The following is a 21481-nucleotide window of genomic DNA, read 5'->3' on the forward strand; positions in this document are numbered from 1 at the left end:
TTCCCCTGTTTGATGGTTGACCCCTCTGATGCTTAAAAGTGAGCCGTTACCCACGTTTGGAACGTATGTGTTTGAGGAGAGGGGGGAAGAGTCCTTTGGAGAGGAGAAAACAATGTTTTATGTCACGTTTGTCAGCCAGATCTACACCGAATCTTATGAATGCCTAAGTGGATTTGATGATAAAAACCCGACCCAATCCCAATCCCAATCCCGGTACTAACACGCGAGCCATTCAAGTGTAAGAAGCGGGCGTTTGTCGGGTGAGGATGGGTTTTGGGGCCAGCGGAAGATGATGAAAAGCGTACATAAATTTCAATATTGCCGTTCCCGGTTTCCGTACTGGCGCGGAGTACTGAATGGACGTATATTTTATGAGCAGATAAAAATTGTCCGTTTAATTCTACTCTTCCCGCTGTGCGAGCTTTTCAAAAACGCATCAACATTCATTTTGCCGCAGCACGTAAAACAAAGGAATTTCATTTTTTTTAACTTCACAATTACCAGATTGAATGGGAATTAATACGTACCTTTACCTTTGAATACGTGTTTACCTTTTTGTGTGCATTTTAAAGAACTCATTAACATTAATCAACCGCCAAAACACGCCTGATAATACCCAGCATCTTAATTAACTTCATTGAAAATTAATACATTTCTGAGGGAATATTTGCGGGCGTACAGTGCTCGAATGATTGGACTTAACCACCTCCGGTGAGCTGAATTAAAACTGCCCATTTAACGGGAAATTACATTCCGAGAAGCTCTTTATCGGTAAACCGTGAATGGATTTCATCGGCTTTAAATCCCCTCCTTCCCTGTTCTGGGAGTATAATTGACTGTTGGATAGGATCACCGGCCGTTCCAAGGACGTCCACCAACACTTTGCGGAATAACGGTGTTGAAGTGGTTGGGTTTATCCTACCGAAAACTCCAACCCCTTTCCGTGGACGCAATGTTAAAACCCGTGTGTGAAATTATGCAAGACGCGTGCCGGTCCGTTTGTGCGATCGTTTCGTAATGAGAGGTTAAAAATTAAAGCCATCTTCCGGTTATGGCGGTCCTTGCCGACATACAAACGCACACACACACACACACCGTCACACCTAATCAGCTAATGTGCCCGGCAACCAACTTCCCTTCCGCCGAACGCGTTCCAATAACAATGGACGGCACTCGTAACTGTTTGTAAATCATGGCACGAATTTCCCGGACACGCCTGCAAGCCTAATCCCATCCTTCCGCCCTGCCCAGGTGCCCCAACTGGTGGCGGCAAGCATTTCACGACTCAACCATTCCTGCACACTCACAGGGACACGCTTTTCCCGGACCATTGCCGAGATTAAGTTCCAACAATGCGCACAGGTCATGCTATCCCCGGAAGCTATTTAAGCAGATTAATGATTCATACACGTTTTGCTCCACGATCCCACGGTCCGGGTTGCTCCGGGATGATCTGCAAAAGTGGCGAGTGAGCGAGTGAGTGAAAGCGAAACAGGCACACAGGACAGTTTGAGAGAAAACACCCGGTAAAAAAGGAATCTATCGCGACAGAAAAAAAACGCGCCAGATAAAGCAGCACAGATGAATAATAAAATTGAATAATCCTAATGGTCGCCAACCGACCAGCAGTGGCTTCTCGGCTGACATTTTTCGCTCGATTCCGCTTCGAAAAGGCCCACACATTTTGCTCCACGGTTTTCAGTTTAGTTAATCCTTCTCGCATGATTTCCGCGGGTGGCAGCAAAGGGGGGGGGGGGGGGGGGGGGAAATAATCTCTCAACTATTTTCAAACAATCCAACCGTTTGTGTGCTGCGATGTTTAACTTCCGCTAAAACACTTATCCTGATGTTTTCACTTTGATACGTTTTCTTGTCAAATATGTTTGTGATTCCACAATCAAATACACAGCACTTTGAGTCAAAGAAATGGAAATGTTACACAAAAGCGACCATCTTTCAAGACATTTTACAGCGAATTGAATACCTTGTTGTAATGAATTGTAAAAAAAGCAGTTGAAATCGCAAAACAACATTGCGTTGCAATATAGAAACCCGTCAAACTTAGCTTGGTGAATCAAGCTTCATTGCAATTCAGAAACCATCTAGTTGATTGCGTTGATGCCATATTTTTCCTCTCTCCTTGTTTACTGTTTTACTGGACTAAGTGAATTTAATTTTCCATTTTGCTGAAGTTCCCTAGTTGCTTTTGGTTTCGTGTCCGGTGAGCTATACACACCACCGGAGTGGTAGACGGAATTCAATCATCGACGAAGCCGAGATTCGCTAAAAATAGTACGAGAAATATATGGCACGTAAATGAATCAATATCGTCGTTGCCAAGTTCGTAGTGGAAAAATACGAGACCACTAATGGCGAGCAAAAGGTAGACATCAGTTGAAAGTCAAACATCATAAGACCCGTATAAAATGTGGTAAAGACTGCTTCTTGGTCGAGGGACAATTTGAGAAAAACCTCATTGTTGAAGTAATTGAACGACCTTTGTGAAACCCCATCGGAGAAGTAATTGAAAGAATGCCCAGAAAAAACCCTCGTTAACGGGAAACATTAATTGAAAGGTAGAGAAAATAACGATAAAACGTGCTTGTAAATGGTTCCCCATTTTGATTACACCTTTTAATTATGACGGCGTATAATTAACTTTCCCTTATTTTCCAAACGTGTTCACGTGTTTTTAGAAAGTTTCATTTTTCAATCAGAATGGAATTGCAATTCTTTAGAGTCTAACTTCCCGGAATGATATAAAAAAAAACTGGTATTTGTTAAAAAAACTATTGTTCAACTATACATTTTTTTCATTTTTCATTCTTTTCTGAGGAAAACATCAAATTTCATTGACACGGTTAGCCCTTTTTGCAGCACTGAAAATCTTGCTTGTTAAAACTTTAACAACAACATGTCAACCAGTGGCCAAAACCCTTCGAAAATAAAATGACATGCTATCCCACAACTTTAACTACGAATCTCGCTTCTTTTCTCGTTTTAAATTTCATTTTTCCTTTCAGCCAACAATAGGGAAAAATCCTTGAAAGACCATTTCAATACCCGGAACCAACTGAACAGGACAACTTTTAAGAAACGTCACGAAAGAGAGAGAGAAAATAAGAGTGTGTGAGTGTGTGTCAATTTTAGTCGTAGCATGAAAACATGGAAAACTGAGGAACATGATTTTCCAGCCAATCTTTTGGCCTTCACCTTCTCCTCCCGAGCGCGTGGAAAGCGACGGGACTAGTAAAAATGAACTTTAGCAAAATTTTACACTGCACGAGAGTGTCTTTTTGTTTAAATAAGGACGAAAGTTATTTTTTCTTCTGGAGTTTCCCCCTCTAACGGCGGTGGCCAGCTGGAGAAAGTTGTGACAAGTAATTGAAAAAATAAATAAACCATAAGGACCGTTGATCTCGTCGCCGAAGTTTGGCTTCCCTCGGTGGACGGAGATGAGACGCTTGAACAATTTATCTCGAGCAAAAACGAGGCGAAAGATTTTCTTATTCGTGTTTCTTACCTTATGCACGGCAATGTATCACCGTATGACCGTTGAAAGGGTGTTTTCAACTCCATCAAATGTATGTTTATTTATGAAGAATTTTCACGTGTTCCTCCGTGCCTCCGAGTATTCGGGCGAAAAAAAAACTCCACGTTATCAAAATATTTTTCTCCCGCGATTTCTCGTTAGCTGATGCATGGATGTCTTTCCGCCCCCAAGAATGTGCTGAAGATTTCCCCGAGTCGGTCCACCATGCAGTCTGCAGTCGCCGGAATCATAAACCGCCCGAAGACGGATGATGTTTGTAAACACGAACGAATGAAGCGAACAAAATAATCCGCAGTCCTCCCGGCGGTCCTTGGGCTCCGCCCGACGAGATATCGATTGAACCAATTTGACGATTGAACCAATTCCGTCCAACCTTCAAACCACACTCCGTTCAAGCTTAGTTGAATGTCTTACATTGTAGTGCATCGTATTGTGCTCATCCCTCAAGTACAATTTGCCCATTTCGATGGCCGATGTTTATTATTGTTTTAGGGGTGGGTTGGTTTGTTTTTGTTCTGGCGAACGCGGGACTCCGATTCGGACCAAATATTTGATCTTGGGTGATGGGTTTTCCGTTCCGTGCCAGAAGGTGACCGTTTGCCTGTCGTTGGGTCAAAGGACGTTGACGATTCGCGCACGGTTGTGCTTTTCGAAAGGTGTGCGTCAACAATAATATTTTATTATTGTCGATTGGTAAACAACTCCTGGTCGTTCTGTTGGTGTGGTCGTTTTGGGACAGCTTTTGGAAATTTTTGGAAAAGTACCCTAGGCATGATCATTTTATGTTTATTTGCTCTTCTTTGATGATTTTTATCCTTCACCGCAATATGGTCACGGTTCAGGTCGTCAAAAACAAGATAAGTTTGGATAAATCCACGATAAATTGTAGTCAGTTTTAGCTAAACGCTGTCATTAGATAAATTAACGAAACTTTCACCAATTGGTAAGCATTAAACCGTCGTAGTTGCAAGCGGCTTGAAATCACTTAACACTGTTTTTGTTTTTCATTTCAAGTAACGTTAATTATTAGGTGCTAAATAATTTGTTATACTACAAAACTTAGCCGACAATATGCAATGGCAGTACTTATCGCCACCAGCTATCTCTCCAAGAGAATTACCTCATTTGCAGTGCAAATATACCGCACAACCACACCTTATCGAACCGAACACGTAAACCACATTGATAACCCAAGAAACCGCGGCTCTTAATAGAGAACAGAGCTATGGACCAGTACTAATGCAATTGTCCAGTCTTGAGATCACTGTGGAGGATATTTCTCCCGGGATCGACGTTGCACAATCACTTCTAACAAACCCACCAACTGAGACGTACCTAACAACCATAGAGCTTAAGACCTTCGGAAACAGTTTCAATCAACGATAGGAGTTCATCCATTACCGATTAGATCCTCTAATGGCAAATGCAAATTGTTATTCAAATTGGCGGTCATCGATGGTGCAGGGATTAACCGAACTTTGTGGACTACTTGTGCAACATGATCCGACAACCGTAATAAGGGAAAATGGTACGCATATTCATCACGTCAAACGTTCGTATCCACGTCCGGCTAGAATCGACCCGTTAATGATAAATGTATGCACATTTGCGCGGTTGTTGATTAAATTATAATGGGTTGGTTTGCGCCTCAACTACATGTATTTTCAGAGCTTATGTCTTGCCTAATAAGGGGCATTTTAACCACTACCAACCATGTATAATATGGTACGCATTAAACGTTATGCACTGTTTGTTGAAGGTAACAAAACTCTTTCTATTCAGTGATAATTCTCCTCAGAAAACTATTGCATGCGTTATGAATTAAGGATTCAGCTTAACTTCATCCTTTCACAGTCACTGCTAGCACCGAAGCAATCATAGGGCAAAGAATAGAAAAACCTAATTTCAAAAGCATTACCGACGAAGCCGCATTTTCGACGGAACACGTACGATAAAATTAAAAATCAGTACACGTACGCGGTATGCACCACATCATCCCGTAATGACAATACCCACAATTCAACGCTATGCCTCTTCGGAACGGGGGAAAATGTACCTTCCTTCATGCAAAAATACACTCATCCGAAGAGATTCATCTTGATGAAAAGCTTTCTTTTGCTTCCTGTTCCATCCTGCGCTTCTTTTTTAGTGCCCTGCCTCACTCGAGTCTATTCATTCGTTTGCTTTTTATGTCGATTTGAAAACCTTCATCAACGCAAAAAGGTGCAGTTTTTGTTCAGTTGAAGTACGCCCTTTGCGATAGAGGCAGAAATTAAGTCATTGAAAATGCACTACAAGCATACTCGAGATGTATGAAAGCGCACGGTTTGGAGAACCTGAAATTTGTGCTAAGGAAAAAGGCACAATGTTTATTACTGTTTTCATTTGGGACACATTAACATTGCAGATTACCTGAGAGTGATTAATTATGTTAACCATTCTAACAGGCAGAATTTTGAAAAGTTTAAGCCTGCGTACTATTTCTGCAGTGCCGCTGGCATTATTTTTTTAATATGTGAAGGATAAATTCATACTAATATAAATACGTTAATATAAGTAGTATTTCAATTGCAAATCCTTCATCACCATAAAAAGGTACATTTTTTGTTATGTTGAAGTACACTGTTTTCGATGGAGGCAGAAATAAGGCATTGAAAATCCACTACAAGTATACTCGAGATGTATGGAAGCACACGGTTTGGAGAACTTGAAACTTTTGCTCAGGAAAAAAGCATTAAATTTATTACTATTTTCATTTGGGACACATTTACATTACTTATTAGCACTAAAATTTTCTTCATATATGCCACTAATAATTATTATTTTCCAATTTGAGCTCTCAGATTCATATAAAAAGATTTATTTCTCGAACTGATATCATGCAAAAATTTTCTTGCCTTTAGAATTGAACGTTGAACAAAACAAAAAAAGTATAATGGAAAATTTTTTTCCATCCAAAATTTCCAAATTTCCATCCAAAATAATAAACTTTTTAGTTAATACTAGATAATACTTTTTAGACTAATAGCTTTTCTCCCTAAACATGTCGGATTTTGATAGAACGATAAAATTAATTCTCGCATTATCCGGATTATCTCTACTTTTTTGGTCATTGATGACGATAAACTTTTGATGCCTGTACAGTTCGCCGGCATGCTGTAGGGGTGGCATCAAGTTTCAAAAAGATTCTGGCAGCTTACAAACTAATCAGGATCATCTTTAATCCGCTATGTGAGTGTGTTGTCTTGTAAGGTAAAATAAAGATTTCAAAGGCAATCACACGGTTCATAACCATTCAAACTGCTTTCAAAAAGTTTCATACAACTTGAAGAATTCAAAAACATTTGAGGTGCAGTAGATTTAGCGTTAGTAATTGAGCACTTCACTTTCCCGCCCGGACGTTGCCCCTTTCATACCTAACGCAGGCGACGCAAAACCTAAACCAATTATCACATTTCTATTCCACTTTAACCACCTGTAGCTAGACCTGACACCAACTATAACCTCAAATGAGCCATAACCAACTTACTTCGAACCGTATCACATTCACTTCACTACACTTCATTTCAAACCGACCGCCCTTCCTTTTTCCATGAAGGACATCGTTTGTTCCACTTACAATTTTCCTCCATGGGAGTGGGGGTGTGAAATGAAACCCTCTTTCAAGGCAAGAACACAAACACACACACTCACGGTTAGATTAATTAGTGACAGCTCGTCGTCTTTTATGTTACGCTTCATTCTGTCGAACTGCGTCAGTTTCGACATCCGGTTCGAGTGGCGCACTGCGTCCTATAAGCTTGAAATTGGCGCGTTTGGACATTATACCAGCCTCAGTGGGTGAGCAGGAGGATGAATCGATGGTCATCAAACGGGTTTTATGACATGTGTGTGTTTTATTTTTTGTTTCCAGCGAAACACCTGTACCCGAAGGAAGCTTCCGGTCGCAAACGATAATTAGTCGGCTCGTCGGAATGATACCGTTTTCCGGGCTGGTGGCCGGAACAAGGATTTTTTAAGCCACACCACGGAGGATTTCAGTCAGTGCAACCTAACGCGGGAATGAAAACGTAGCCTCGCAACCTGACACAGATACAACTCAACTCAACTGAAAGTCCGATGGATCCTATCGGCTTTTTTCCATCAACACTCCCTTTATGTAGTCTGGCCTTCTTCATACAGCGAAAAAAATCCAATAATGACGGAAGAGTTTGGTCGAGTGGAAGAAAAGGTGAGGAAGGATGTAATTAGGACACCAGTGGATGACGAAAAGATAACAATGGAGCAGCACGAATTTGAATTACGAGGATGAACGATTTTCGCTAATTACATACCTGCTCGTCCGATGAAGGATATTGATTTCAAAATTGTACAATACCAACCTATGGGCCATATGGAATGCATTCATTACACGTATGAATCCGATAAATTAAAGGCATCTTTGCCGATATCTGTCATTTAATCTTTTGGTTCGTTGAGCTTTTCCTATTTAGTGAAATACCACTTTACTTGCTTTTAAAAAAAAAAATCCACTTTAAAAGTGATAATTTTACAAAGATTTACTTTTAAATGTAAGTGTTTCTTATGCATAAATACGTTTTTGAAAGCCCCTAAAATCCTTTTCATCCTGATGAACACGAACATTCCACAGAGTCGTTTCCATTTTTCGTCTCACTCCAAGTCCTACCATTTAAAACATGTCAGCAGTTCACAAAGTTGTCCCCATGTTGCCTAATCGCTTTCTGCCACAGCAAGACATGACCGCAGCGAGCGCCAACAACACAAAAAAAAATGCATAACGATCAAAAGATCAACATTAAACTAACACCGTCTCGGGCGAATGATAATATTTCGTTCCAAGCGTTTCCGCCTAATTTATTCCGCCATGACTGCGCACAAACCGCCAAAAGCGGTTCTATATATTTCCACATCCACACTCACACTCCACCTCGTGGTAAATGGAGAAAAGCGCAACGGAAAACTCCGACCGCCTCGAGCTCGGCGGGTGAAAATGAGCATTCCGGAACAGGGTGCGGGTAATGAAGGATGGTGGGTTCGGTCAAACAGATCCTGCGAGCCACCCGCTGTGACATTTCGTTGGGTGGCAAATGGGCGCGAAGGTAAGGAAGAAAAATTACCCAAAAAATGAAGTTATGCCTCTTCATTTCGACCAGAGGTTTTCCTTCACATGCTCGACAAGCACCCTTTTCTATGTTCTCTCTTTCTCTGTCGCTCTCTTCTTTGTCGTTTTTATTTCCCTTTCTACAGTTTCCCCACAAGTTCTGTGATCTGCAGGGATTCACTTTTTTTGTCTTTTAATTTGTTCCCTTCCTTTTCCACCTCCTCCGCTTAACGTTTACTTTTTCCAGCAAGAGCTCCATGCAACGAATATTTCCCAACCACCATCCGTTGGAGGTATAGGATGGGCTGCTTCAGTTTAGGCGTTTCAGTTATTTTATTTTATTTGTCTATGTTTGCTTTCACTTTCGAGGAATTGGACTCCTTTTTGCTGTTGTGCTACGAGAACCGCGAGCCTTAACACGACCAACGGAATGGAAAGTTTTACATCGGTGCTTGAATACTTTTTAATCAGATTACTCCTCCAGCTCGCGACTCGAACAACTTCCAACAAAATCCCCCCCTCCTCAAATGACACTCGCGTCCCTAGGCCTAGGAGAGTGGCCGGGGAGGATATAATTTTGCTACAACTTGTAGACATTTACCACTCTTCCGAACCCATTCCGCCAAACTCCCTGAATGAGGAAAACGAACCAGCGAGAAGCATTGGGAACGATTCACCACCCGGTTGGAATGCTCTTTTACCTTGCCCGACTCACCTCCACCTTCAACATTTTCCACCAACACCGACGGGCGGAAAATCTCCGCCGCGACTACGGAATGCCACCGGTTAATGCGAAAATCTTCACAACATTCGTCGAATGGTTAGCGTTCGTCGGTCGTGTTATGATTTCATTACGTCTACGGCTGACTTTCGACCTGAGGGGTTTTTCCCGGAGACTAATGGTCGTAAACAGGCAAAAGGTACGCATTATCCATGCTGGATGCACCAGCCAAGATGCGACGGAAAAATTCATCATGGTGAAAATAAATTTATGTTATTAGATTTGAAACCTAGTAGCCTTAATTCTGATAAATAAAAATTTCCTTTAAAATTTTTTTCTTTAGGTTGAAACTTAAAGTTTTGTTTCCAAATTATTCCCAAAGTTTCAAGAGAATTATTATTTGACTGGTTTATTTATGTGATCATTTCATCAAATCATGTTTATTAAATTTGCATGTCCCTGATGCAATAGGAACTCCCCAAAAGCGAAATGACGTTCGTGTTTGATAGAAAATTGTCGAACACTACGTACACTTAAGAACTACAAATGGGCGCCATTATCTTAACGCACGCACGAGCTCCCAGCTCGAGGGTGCACAATTTGTCGGTAATTGAATCCCAAATTTGCCACCACGACAAAGGAAAACAATCTTCACCCAATTGCAGCACGCCGACGCCATACCATGGAGGCCAACGTCGACGAAGACGTGTACGCCGGAAATTGTCCTGATATTTTCATAGAAAAGGATTTCTTTTAACGTCTGCCATCTTCAACCGAGTCACCGTTTTCTTTCATATTTCTTTTTACGTGCCGCTCGTGGAATGGTTTCATCTTGAAAAGAAAAATTACTCTGCATCCTTCTTCGCCTTGGGACCGCCCGGCAGATGGAACGGACGACCCGCTGTTTGCTCATCCCGAAACTGAAGCTAACACATGGCTCGTCAATTTGGTGAATGGTGGGGAGCTTTCCTTGGGAAAATCAATGCGCTATGGGAGGAAACCTCAGCGCTCGGTTCATTTCGAATTGTTCCACGTCTAGCGAACCCCACACATTGCTAATGGGACGCCGCTTGGAGGCTGCAATTTTTCTCCCATTCGCGTTTCACAGTTCAATTTCAATTTGATCGTGACTGAATGGGTAAAACACTCGCTAGCTGATGGAAGGACGACGAATGGTTTTTATGAGCTAGAAGGACAAAAAGTATGTTATTTTGGAAGAGTAAGTTTAAAAGAAATTTTATCGTTTTATTTTTATCTGTTTTTATTGATCTTTTAAACAAAAAGATAATTTGAATGGAACTTAAAAATTATAGTTCTGTTTTGTAAAACATATTACCTTGATATTTAACTTGTTTTAAATAAACATATTTCCTAATCATAGTTCTTCTTTTTTCTATACCTCAAATCAGTAACAATTTGTAAAAAAAAAGACAATTGCTTACAGTTCAATACCTATTCAAACTCCGCATATTAGAAGCTTTACTCTTCCTGCCTTTTTCTAAAAATAGAGCATTCTGGGACACGTGGCGCCACTTGTCGAATCCTACCCTCCCCACACCACTCCAATCTCGTAGTTTTCACGTTTCACCGTACAAAGAATCCCTTCCCATGGGTCCATAATCAAAAGAAATCAACGATCCTGTGTGCGCATTCCGAAGCTTTTCTTCTTTTGCACCGTTTAGAAAAAGGGACCCTTCTTGGTGACTCGCGTGTCAAGATTTGCAGTGGGTGTTCAGGAATTTACTTCCCATACGTGCCAACACATGAACTGAAGTTCATTCACATTCCTTTCACGCCTTAAGGCGACTTTAGTCAAGAAGACTAACAGCACACGCACGCGAATACGAGGTTATTCACAATCTTTTTAGAAAAAGTGTTGGCGAAAGCGTCTTAATCGGGAATATGTTAGCCTTTCGTTTTACATGCCGTTCGAAATCCCGTTTAAATAAAATATGAGAATTGTAAACGACATAAATAATAATGTTTTTCAGTTTTTATTCAGAAAATAGATTTCCAGCACTTAGTTATAGTTCATGAATGTGTGCCGAATCTTGTACTAGATAAAAATCACCCACGAGTTGTTAAAAATTTAAAATAAATCGACCACGTGTTGATAAATCCCCACCAAGGTGTATATATGGAAAACAGCAAAATTTGATAACGATATTACCTGATATTTTATACAAACTTTGGTACAATGTCATCGATTTTGTTTTGGTTTCCGGTTTCTCAATCGAGTCTGTGATTTATCGCACAAAGATTCAAAGATGTTTCGTTTACTTCTGGTGCTTTTAAGTTTAATTTGCTATGTTCAAGCTACGGAAGGTACATTAATGCGAATCCAACCATGAAATTCTGAAGCTAGTGGATTTGATTGGCAAGGTCTGATATGTAATTGTAATTACGTTTCGCTTCTTTTTATCTTTCGTGAACAGACTGGTCAGGAAAGTGGTTTCCAAATGCTCCCCAAGAACTCGCGTCGGAGGCAGGTGGTGTAACGAAAGATATCATAAGCAATGCGATTACCAATGAGCCTACCCCGCCAAAGGAAACCGGTCGGGTTGCGATGGGAATCGAGAATCCGGATTGTGACGATGCCAAACACGGGTTGGAGATAGATTTTGACCCGTACAATGTTACTCATTCTGACGTGTTCATGTGCCTAGAACCCAAAGCGGAATACAAGGGCGATTACAATATGGATGCTGTTATCACAGAATACAACGTACCCTCTGCTTACGTGGCCAATCATAGGTGCATGAATAGTAGCATTGAATATGCTGAACGGATTCCCTCGTAGTAAGTTTCCAGTAATTAAACTTCTCACTACTTTACGTGAAGTATGTAATTTATCTTTTTTTAAATCTATTTTCAGTGGAACACATCGACCTCTCTGGCCGAGATATGGAGAATATCAGTAATTCTTTTACTATGTTTCTTATTCAGTAAAGAATGTTTGTGTAGTCACAATCATTAAAACAAATTCTCCTCCACCTTTCAGCTATGTTCCTCCACAGCGGTGGCTCCACAACAGTGAACATGGTGCAGTTATTGCTCTCTATCATCCATGTGCAAACAAGCAACAAGTGAGTACACAACTTCCGCTCTAGGGAAAGAATCGATTCATTGTGTTCTTGCCCTCCTCCATTGACTCAGGTTGACCTGCTGAAAAACATCGTTAAGAAATGCCTTTACCGGCACGTTATAACACCATCGCAGCTGCCGAGTAAAGATCGTCCGTTTGCGCTCGTCACATGGCATGCAATACTGGAGTTTTCTGTTCTCGAACGGAACATTGTAGAATCGTTTATTAGGAAGTATGCCCTCAAGGGGCCGGAGCAGACGCACCGCGATGGACAGTACGACCATATGTTGATTGAGGCAGCTGAAGTGGTTTCAACAATCGACGATAGTGTTCTCTGCCCGAATAAGCAGAGAGATTAATTCCAACCATTCCTCCCTTGCCATCTTCCTCTGACAGGGACTTTTATTCAATGTGCGTCAATGTGATAACTTTTACCGTGTAATGATGGTGCAAAATAAACGATCTGAAGGGCTAACAAAATGGTTCCAATGTAGTGCATGCCTAATTTTCGTTATTTTACGGAACATTAATTTTAGTGCAAAACAAAATCTAAAAACCTTGATGTCATTGGTTAGCATGCTCGTACATACCTTGGGTGAGTGTGACAGTTCAATAAAAACAGCCCTTCGCCGACTTAATCAAAACAGTATCCCACATCGCGATCGTCGGAAACCGGAAAACGTAATTTTGTAGTTTCTTAAGGTTTAATAACTAGTGTAGTAAATTTTCTTTTATCAATCAAAATGAGCAACTTAATCGCAAGCCTTGTGCCATTGATGAGACGAAGTTTCATTCAAATAACCAGCGTACGAAATTATGCAACACCAAAGGCAGGAGGTAAACAAGTCTTGACCAACTTCTGTTCACCGGTTTCGTCCGCATGTTAACGCTAATTTCTCTGTTTCGACAGGAGCCCTCGGTGGGTCAAAAAAAAAGAAGCTCGGTAAACTTGGCCCAGTCGTGGAAAAGAAAGTAATACCAGTAGAAACAGATGCGAACAAACTGGTGAGCTTTGTATGCGGTAGTAACATTATGAAGCAAGGCGAAGATATCAAACTTAAGCCTGACTCGGAATATCCGGAATGGTTGTGGACGATGCACGTCGGGGCTCCTCTGACGCTGGAAGAAATGGACCCCAACACGAAAGCGTACTGGCGCAAACTGAGGCGAATGGCGTTGCAGCGCAGCAATAAGTTAGCAAAGTTGAAAAAGTTCTAATCTATTTGTTTGATGTGTTTAAGGTAATGTGGTTGTGTAGAAAATAAAATGCAATTAATAAATGCTTAGAATTGTATATTCATTTTTCATTGCATAGGAAAATGAAAAGTGACACACGAAGAACGATAAATATTAGTTTATTTTGATGAAAATCCACGATAGAATCAATTTCTATTTATTGACTGTCGGGCTCCAGCTCACTGAACTGGAACAATACAACCAGATATGTAACAATAGCAGCCACGGTCTAAAACCGATAAGAAAAATAATTGAGAACGAGACAGTTTAAATCTCCATAAGGATACCTACTCCAAAAAAGAATCCCATGTCTAAAGTAAAGAGATGCAGTGGCGTGATTTCATTATCATTTCCCAAAAAAATTAAGTTGGTGTTAACCACGTTGCATCGTTTCTGAAACCGAAAGCAAACCAAATCATCACCAAACAGACCGTGAACCATCAGCATATTGAACTTACAATATTTTTTAAACTGTAAGTTAGCTTGCACTGTGCTTGTCCAATGAGATATTTCAATCTTTTCTCCTGGAAATAAAAATGCCAGTATTATGCAGAGTATCCGGAGAAACAAATTGCGATCATATTTTAACGAGAATCCAACTTACCTGGTCGCATATGCTAGATGAATGGTAACAAATGAGAAGTAGCGCGCCTAGTTGTGAGAAAAATCCCAAGCACTCAGTGACACGTTTGTATTTTTCTATCCAACCGTTATGGGACCAATGCAGAATGATGGATAGATTCACATAAAATATCATACACGATGAAATGAAGGTGTTTAGAGCGACAACAATAAGCTGCAACTGATTCGTCCGGCAAAACGCACGTTGCCGTTGGCGCTGAAGCAGCACGCGGTTGTAAAACTGGTCAATGGTGGCCCACCAGTACGTGTCCATTTCATTCTTGAATTTGGCTTTGTTTTCAGAAAGGCAATTCGATAAACGGTCGCAATCTTCCCGTGCGATGTGATGAATCAATACTAACACGGAATGATAGTAAAGTGCGATCATAACGCTAATCGCCTCGATAAAGTAAAATACAACGTAAAACGTAAACTCGGGCCACTTTTCATCATACAATACGACGTACGTGTACTGGTTTAACTCGTAGTTTATATGATGGGTTAGAAACAACCCAAGCACAATATACAATCCCTTGAAAGAAGATTTTGCATTGTTCAGGTTGCGATTCAAGTATTCTCTCTCTTTGATCGTGGCCAGGAAGTCGTTAGCAAGTTTAATTTGATCCGCACTAGAGTAGAAATAATTCAAAAGTAAGTTTACATTCATCGCCACAATCGTAGATACGATGCGAATAAAAAACGCAAACATCCTCACTGAAGGAATAGTTAACAAAATACCGTTTTTACCAACCACTGATATGTAAATAAGTACAAAGTTGGGAACGATAACATGAAGGAATAGTTTAAATGCAGTTAACATTCCATTACTGCTAAATTTTTGTTTCGAAGGATTGTAACGAAAATTTAACACACCAAGAATGTAATAGCAGAACAAGTGTTTCATCGCGCAGACACTTCTAACCCCGGTTGCAAGTTATTCTACAAATAAAATAGGGTCAATGAGGAATAAGACAGCCAAAATGTCAGTTGCCCAACTGCCCAGCAACTGATAATTATTTTTTGATGTACTAAATTATTACCTGCAAACTTGCTTCATCATGTGGGGCATGGCTTGTTGATGGTATACATTATTAATCGCTGTTTTCATTAACAATATTCTTTCGTTCAGCTCCGGCAGGTTGTACGCATGTCTGAATGAAATCGTTTTTAAAGATTTACTGAAGCTAAACAAACCCTCTTTACGTTGAACATGATCCTCTGACAGTATTATTCAAATCACTAACAGATATCAATGCATATCTACACACGATACGATTTCACGCTCCCGGTCTTGCATATGACACTCTCAACCCCTTTGAACAATGTTGCAAGCGCCTAATTCAGCCAGTGGAAGCGAGAGCCGTACTTTGCTGGCTCCCGGGGATAATCTTCCGGCAGGCCGGGAGTAGCATCCGGGTATACAACCTTCTCCTTCTTCGGTGGTGGTGGTCGCTCGGTGGCGTGAACTTTTGCACGACAGAAATATCCATAGTCGGGACGTTCTAGTTGAAGATTATCCAAGACGCACTTATCGTAAACACCCTGCGTTTTGCGGCAACTTGACGGAAAAAGAAAGTGAAACGTTATTCAATGTTCCGACGCAATATGTTTAAACCAAAGTGTAACTTACTGCTTGAATTCCAAATCACCACTGCTCTTGTCCAGGCAGTTGGCGTACTGCGTGAACTCCTGGGCACACGTCTTCTTCAATTTGCGGAAGAACTCGAACGCACAATTGGTTACTGCTTTACCTTCATTGATGCAAGCCCTTGGGTCGTCCAGCTCTTGGCGACATAGCATAAATTCCTACAATGTAAACAACTTGAGTATTCAACTGCAAACTGCGGCGCTCGGGGAAGGTTATGTTTTGATTGAGAATTATATAACAAAGCAATCGCTATTCCCGTTGAAATTGTAGAAGTCGTAGCTAGCTAATCACTTGAAACACACAACTTACATTATTCTGGGCTTCACAGTACTTGCCCAAATGGAAAGCACCGGCGCGAAGAGCTGGCCCGGAAAGGTTAATCTCCGGCACGGTAATTTCTTCCTCCGATGGAAGGTAAGTATCCTTCGTGACAACCATGGCGGAGCCCCTGGACGAGCTATAATAAGAATTATAAGGATCAGATAAGAGTATACATAACCGAGAATCTAGCCTCATAAACTACCTTCACTTTCTGTGCGATCTACCGAATAGAAATCGCACAACGAAAGATAGAAAGATCAGTTCTCCACGACCAAAGATGAAAATTTTCTTTTCAAAACACCGAGCTGTCAAGCACCGATTGCATAAATACGTCAGTTTTGTTTCTAGACCAAGGTTCATAGTGCGAACCAACACATTGCTGTAGAAACCTTTTGGGTACCCTTCAGGAACGTATGCATGTTGTTTAAATTATAAAAAGATATATTTTTGTACAATTTTTTCTTCTTCTTCTTCTTGGCGTAACGACCTCTTGGTCATGCCTGCCCGTTAAGGGCTTACGAGACTTGTTTCCCTGTTGTACGTGGATAGTCAGTCCTCTCGTACAGGGGAGGGTCCGGTCTCGGTTGGGATTCGAACCCACGATTTTTTAAAATTCACTATTTGGAACTGTACATAAAATAACTGGTTTCATTTGTAGACCATTACAAATTACAAGAAATATCCAAAACTCTTCTCAGATTCCAAACAATTTACAAACTTTGAAGTGCATTTCCTAAATGCTAAATGTCCTCCAATAAATGTCGATTGAATTGGAAAAACTATAACAAAAAGAGATGAAAATTGAATCGATCTTAAAGCCAAAGGAAATCCTTCGCTACTGAGCAATACACAGAATAGTTAAATTCAATTGCACTCGAGTTATGTCCTACTCAAAGAACATTCAAAATAACCTCCTCAGATCTGGATTCGAAGAAATGGAGCCCTTATCGAAACAAGATCCGGAAGTAGGCAATAGACCTTTAAATAATCAGTGCGGCAGAGAGAGGGCTGCATAAGGGAAAGGCACACTACAGCATCCATTGCAGTTATCCCAATCAGTGTGATCGTAATCTGCTTCGGCGCATTGTAGCACCTATTTGAAGGTCCAGCCCAAGCCAACGGAAAGCCACTGTTATACATTCCATCCAATTATTTAGTTAGTCGAGTGCACCGTCGATGCTGCGAGCTGTTGGATTGATATGAATCTTCTGTTCGCCCATTTTGCAACTAATTTTATTTATGCTTTTTGGCATCGCATGGGATAGTATATAATTTACCAACCTAACTTCAAAACGCCGGTACTCGAAGAAACTGGTTGGATCAAAACGATAATAAGTAGACGTTCAAAAGATGTAAATATTTCAAAAGTTGTACGTTCTTATGTATCGTAGGGCGCATCAACAGGTCTTATGGTTGGCTACAAAAAACCGTTGGCCCGTAAAAAAAAATGGCACGTGCTAACATGAGGTCGGAAATTAGCAAAAACTTTAAACTAAATTACCGCGCGCCACGTAACTGTGACACTAATATCGGATTTATTGCACCGTAATCATGAAAGCAATCAACGAACAAACTGATGTGCGACAGTATTCACGCCACTTTAACCGGGGAGCTCGGGAAGGGCAGAAACGTTGGACGGTTTAATACCGCTTCGTTTCCTTTATTGTACTCTTCATGCCGCTGTTGGCCATTTTTACTTCACAAAACAAGCATCCCATTGACGTGTGATTTGAATACACAACGCACCGCAAGCGGTTTTGCAACGATGCACGGTGGAAAACAGATGTGGCCGTAATGTGGAGCTCGATAGTCCGACTACTTGCAAAGGGGAAGAGAACCCCCCCGTTTTTCCTACGGGGTTTCCCTTTTTGAGGAAGACTAGTGTCCCACAGCATAATCCTCCCCTTTTGCGGGCAGTTCGGTCAGCATCGTAGCCATCGCAACGCAAAAAGGGCCTGCTGGAGCTCATTGAAGATATGTTTGTTTATTATGCAGCAACTACCGCATTCAATAGCTAAAGGAGCGATCGTGTTTGGCGTAAGAATTCAGCAAGTGGTTTTGATCTTTTTTTTCCACCCCACAAAAGCATGATCGCCCCTCGAAAGGGGTGCAGTAAGGTAGGAGTGTGCGTGATGGTAACGCTATGTTAATACTCTGATTTAGCTGACATAAATGTGTTGGTGGCTTTGATCAGGGTGAGTCGCAATATCCGTACAGTACTAAGCATAAAAACATACATTGGTTCGAAAGCAGCATATAACTTTGGAAAAATCTTAATCTTAATCTAACTCAAGTGTGTTTCGTTGTTCAAGTATTGGCTTTACAATATTTGTAAAAAATAACGATTCATCAATTACTTACGTGGTGCGTGCTGTTTTCAATGATTCTATTGATGGTGGCAAGTAGAAACACGATATGTGTTGCGTTTGCAATCCAGTTTGTTTTATTTTGAAAATGAAACGAGCGCCTTCCAAATGGATAAAAAATTAACTGATGCTAAGAGGTTGCAGCTACCTCTCTATTGGTTGCGACCATCTCAGTAAATATGCCACTATTTCAGTTAACCATCCAACCGCCAAAGCAGTTTTTCTCCGATCGATTCACAACAGGATAGGTACTGCTGGAATTAATTTGGTGAAAGCAACAGACATCGCATTAAAAGATAAAGGAAGGTGTAAAACATCGATACCATGTTTTCTGAAAATAATTTTGAATGTTCAACCTGCATGCTGTTTGACATCCGCTGTGAACTGTCAACGGTACACGATCGGCCACGTAGTTGTATGATCGAGCTGCTACGCAACTACCACTACGCCCGCAGAACGGCCATTCTCCAGCCCCTGCGGAGCGTTCGCAAGCCTGCTGTTCGATCCAGTGGTAGTACAACCGTCCGCCTCAGTGCCAATCGTGTCATCGCCGTGGAGAGATCTTCAACCGATCGTTCCTCCCTGCCCGTTAAGCGCCACCAGTTTTTCCGTACGTGTTTCCTAGTTGCTGTTACTGTTGTTGTTTTCTCGTTGTTGTTGTTTTTGTTACTGTTGCTAGTGTTTATACGTTCCCAAACGCGGTGGTCACCGCGATCACTGCGGTCGCCATTGCGCTGTTTACCTTTCCCAGCATCCCGTGTGAGCCGCCCCGCAAGCTGCTCGTAACGCGACTCGTAGTCCCACCACCCGCACTCCCGCCCGCGTCAACGGTCTGTGTGCGTGTGATCTCCGTCCAGCCCGCTCCCATTCCCGTTGCGTTCCGCAGCGCTCTTTGAGTCCATCTCGAGTGCATACGAACTACGCCGTCGTTTGGCGACGTTGTGTGTCGTCGTCGTACTGGACATTTCTCGATCTCGCTCGAGGGACTTCCATCCGTCACACGAGTCATCGACATTCCGTGGTTAGTTCGGGAGAACCATTTGGTGCCACGAAACACTCGGCTGTGTCGCACAGTGCTGCAGTTATTAGCACAGTCTCACTTCTAACGATCTCGCGAGATCACAAGAAAACAAACTTCCCCCGGCACGGTCGACTAGAAGCAGGATAACCTTCGCCCTTATTTACCTGTAGCATACTCGTGCCCACACCACCACCGCTCGCCCAGATTCCTACCTGTTGCAGCAGCAGTGATCGGCCGCACAATCAAGCAACCATTTTAGCCTCCATCTTCCCATATCATCCCCAGCTCTCCTTAGCACTGTTCTATTCCTTCTCCACCAAGACCTCCTTCCGTACCGCGGTCGGTACGATCATCAAGTACGGTTGTCGATTTGGCAACCTGTCCCTTCTCCCGAGCGAATATCACCATCCAGCTCCGTATCTCGTGTGGTTTCTACCCATGGCCGTATAGTGACGAAGGCTGATCGCCTCGTTCCGCTATGCGACCTCCTGCTGATGCATGCAGCAACCTTTAACCACCTTAGAATTCCGTCCTATTGTAGTTCAAACGTGTTCCTCCGGTAGAACGCGATAAAGCCAGCCGGGGTGGTTAGATTTATCCACCGGTACGTGCTTTTTGCGCGGTGATCTCCCTGTTCCTGCTGCTGTTGCTGCTGGTGGCGACGTCGATTAGCGGCGATGATCGACAACGCAAGCCTCCATCCATCATCGGACAGATCGAGCTGTTTTTTTTATCTCTTTCGCAGCCACTGGGGAGCGGCCTGTCGTTCACCGTTCTCCTTTTTTGGGGGTTTGGCCATTTTGACTCGACGCCAAAGGAAGTTTTGGTTAGCACACGAGCTTTGAAAAAGATGTGCGAAAAAAATAAAAATACGTAATATCGCGATAGAAATTAAAAATGTTTTAAATTGTTGAGCCCGTGTTGTACAACGGTTCTTTCTAACCTTATCCAATGCACATCCAATTTGAGAGACTTTGTGGGCTCCTTTCATTTGTTGTATCCAAGACGATGACTTGGTTTTTCCCATCGATGATCGTATTCTTGGAAATTAAAGGTTCTCTCACAAGCCTCCCCTTCCAATCCCAGCCGATCGTATCATCCCCTTTGGCCTTCTTGATCGCGATCGATGGAGACCATTCCGACTCGTGGTGCCGTTTCCACGTAGCTCCACTAGACCAGCAGCTCCCATTCCCGATTATCACTCTCCGTTCTTTTACCCGCAGGAAACGCGAAGAAGAAGCGTCGAGAGCCTGGGTTGTAGTGCGTATACCGGTGTGCCCCGAGCCCTATCTTGCGTGGTGGTTAGGCGCGTGTGTGCGGTGCATTGAAAATAGGAGTGCAGTGCCGGAGGTGTTTGTGCAGGCAAAAAGTGTCCGTGCCGGAGATCGTTGCAATTGAGCGTTCACGTGTCCGCGAGTGTGCGTCACCAGTACCAGCAGCACCCCTTGTCCGTACCCAGGAAAGGCAATTGTATCGGTGCGCCGGAGGACACAGTGTCACTGCGGTTTTCTAGTGCGGCTGTTCGGAAGGGTAATAGGCGCGAGCGAGGCAAGAGCAGCACCGAGGAGATTCCACCATCATTCCGATTCCGTCGACCTCGTGTTAGACGCCCGTCGCTGTACCGCTGCTTTTTGGGGGGCCCTGTTTTTTCCCCACCAACGTGGACCATTTTAGGTACAAGGCTCTCATTACGGGTAAGTGAAGTATCATTTAGCATTTGCTTTTGGGCATGATTATACTAACGATTTAAATGCCATTTGTTTCGACAATATGTCGTTCGAAGATGT

At 42.2% G+C, this 21481-nt stretch overlaps 5 protein-coding genes across 6 annotated transcripts in view; 3 read left to right on the top strand and 2 right to left on the bottom strand.

Moving 5' to 3' along the window:
• The first annotated feature begins 11619 nt into the window (after positions 1 to 11619).
• LOC131263536 (uncharacterized) lies at positions 11620 to 12956 on the top strand. Its single transcript, XM_058265746.1, has 5 exons — positions 11620 to 11721; positions 11832 to 12195; positions 12272 to 12313; positions 12398 to 12482; positions 12553 to 12956. The coding sequence occupies exons 1-5, from the start codon at positions 11664 to 11666 to the stop codon at positions 12838 to 12840; spliced, it is 837 nt and encodes a 278-aa protein (XP_058121729.1). The 5' UTR covers positions 11620 to 11663; the 3' UTR covers positions 12841 to 12956.
• A 167-nt stretch (positions 12957 to 13123) lies between these two features.
• On the top strand, positions 13124 to 13836 carry LOC131262031 (large ribosomal subunit protein mL54). Its single transcript, XM_058263931.1, has 2 exons — positions 13124 to 13318; positions 13392 to 13836. Exons 1-2 carry the CDS (start codon positions 13225 to 13227, stop codon positions 13697 to 13699), a joined length of 402 nt encoding a protein of 133 aa, XP_058119914.1. The 5' UTR covers positions 13124 to 13224; the 3' UTR covers positions 13700 to 13836.
• A 38-nt stretch (positions 13837 to 13874) lies between these two features.
• LOC131265089 (uncharacterized) lies at positions 13875 to 15441 on the bottom strand. Its single transcript, XM_058267351.1, has 4 exons — positions 14322 to 15441; positions 14176 to 14241; positions 14009 to 14110; positions 13875 to 13946 (listed from the first exon to the last, which is right to left on the bottom strand). The coding sequence occupies exons 1-4, from the start codon at positions 15240 to 15242 to the stop codon at positions 13875 to 13877; spliced, it is 1161 nt and encodes a 386-aa protein (XP_058123334.1). The 5' UTR covers positions 15243 to 15441.
• Positions 15442 to 15490: 49 nt separating this feature from the next.
• LOC131262030 (NADH dehydrogenase [ubiquinone] 1 alpha subcomplex subunit 8) lies at positions 15491 to 16622 on the bottom strand. Its single transcript, XM_058263930.1, has 4 exons — positions 16510 to 16622; positions 16296 to 16443; positions 15969 to 16144; positions 15491 to 15896 (listed from the first exon to the last, which is right to left on the bottom strand). The coding sequence occupies exons 2-4, from the start codon at positions 16422 to 16424 to the stop codon at positions 15674 to 15676; spliced, it is 528 nt and encodes a 175-aa protein (XP_058119913.1). The 5' UTR covers positions 16425 to 16443; positions 16510 to 16622; the 3' UTR covers positions 15491 to 15673.
• Positions 16623 to 19187: 2565 nt separating this feature from the next.
• Positions 19188 to 21481, top strand: part of LOC131262066 (PTB domain-containing adapter protein ced-6) — a 31083-nt gene continuing 28789 nt past the window's right edge. Inside the window, exons 1-2 of one of the 2 annotated variants that reach the window (XM_058263979.1) lie at positions 19188 to 19283; positions 20918 to 21388. The gene's annotated coding sequence lies outside the window, so the exon portion shown is untranslated. Of the gene's footprint in view, positions 19284 to 20188; positions 20547 to 20917; positions 21389 to 21481 lie in introns of those variants that run through there. The other variant, XM_058263980.1, reaches the window with a different exon arrangement.

Source organism: Anopheles coustani, chromosome 2 (assembly GCF_943734705.1).
Source record: "Anopheles coustani chromosome 2, idAnoCousDA_361_x.2, whole genome shotgun sequence".
Lineage (NCBI taxonomy): Eukaryota > Metazoa > Arthropoda > Insecta > Diptera > Culicidae > Anopheles > Anopheles coustani.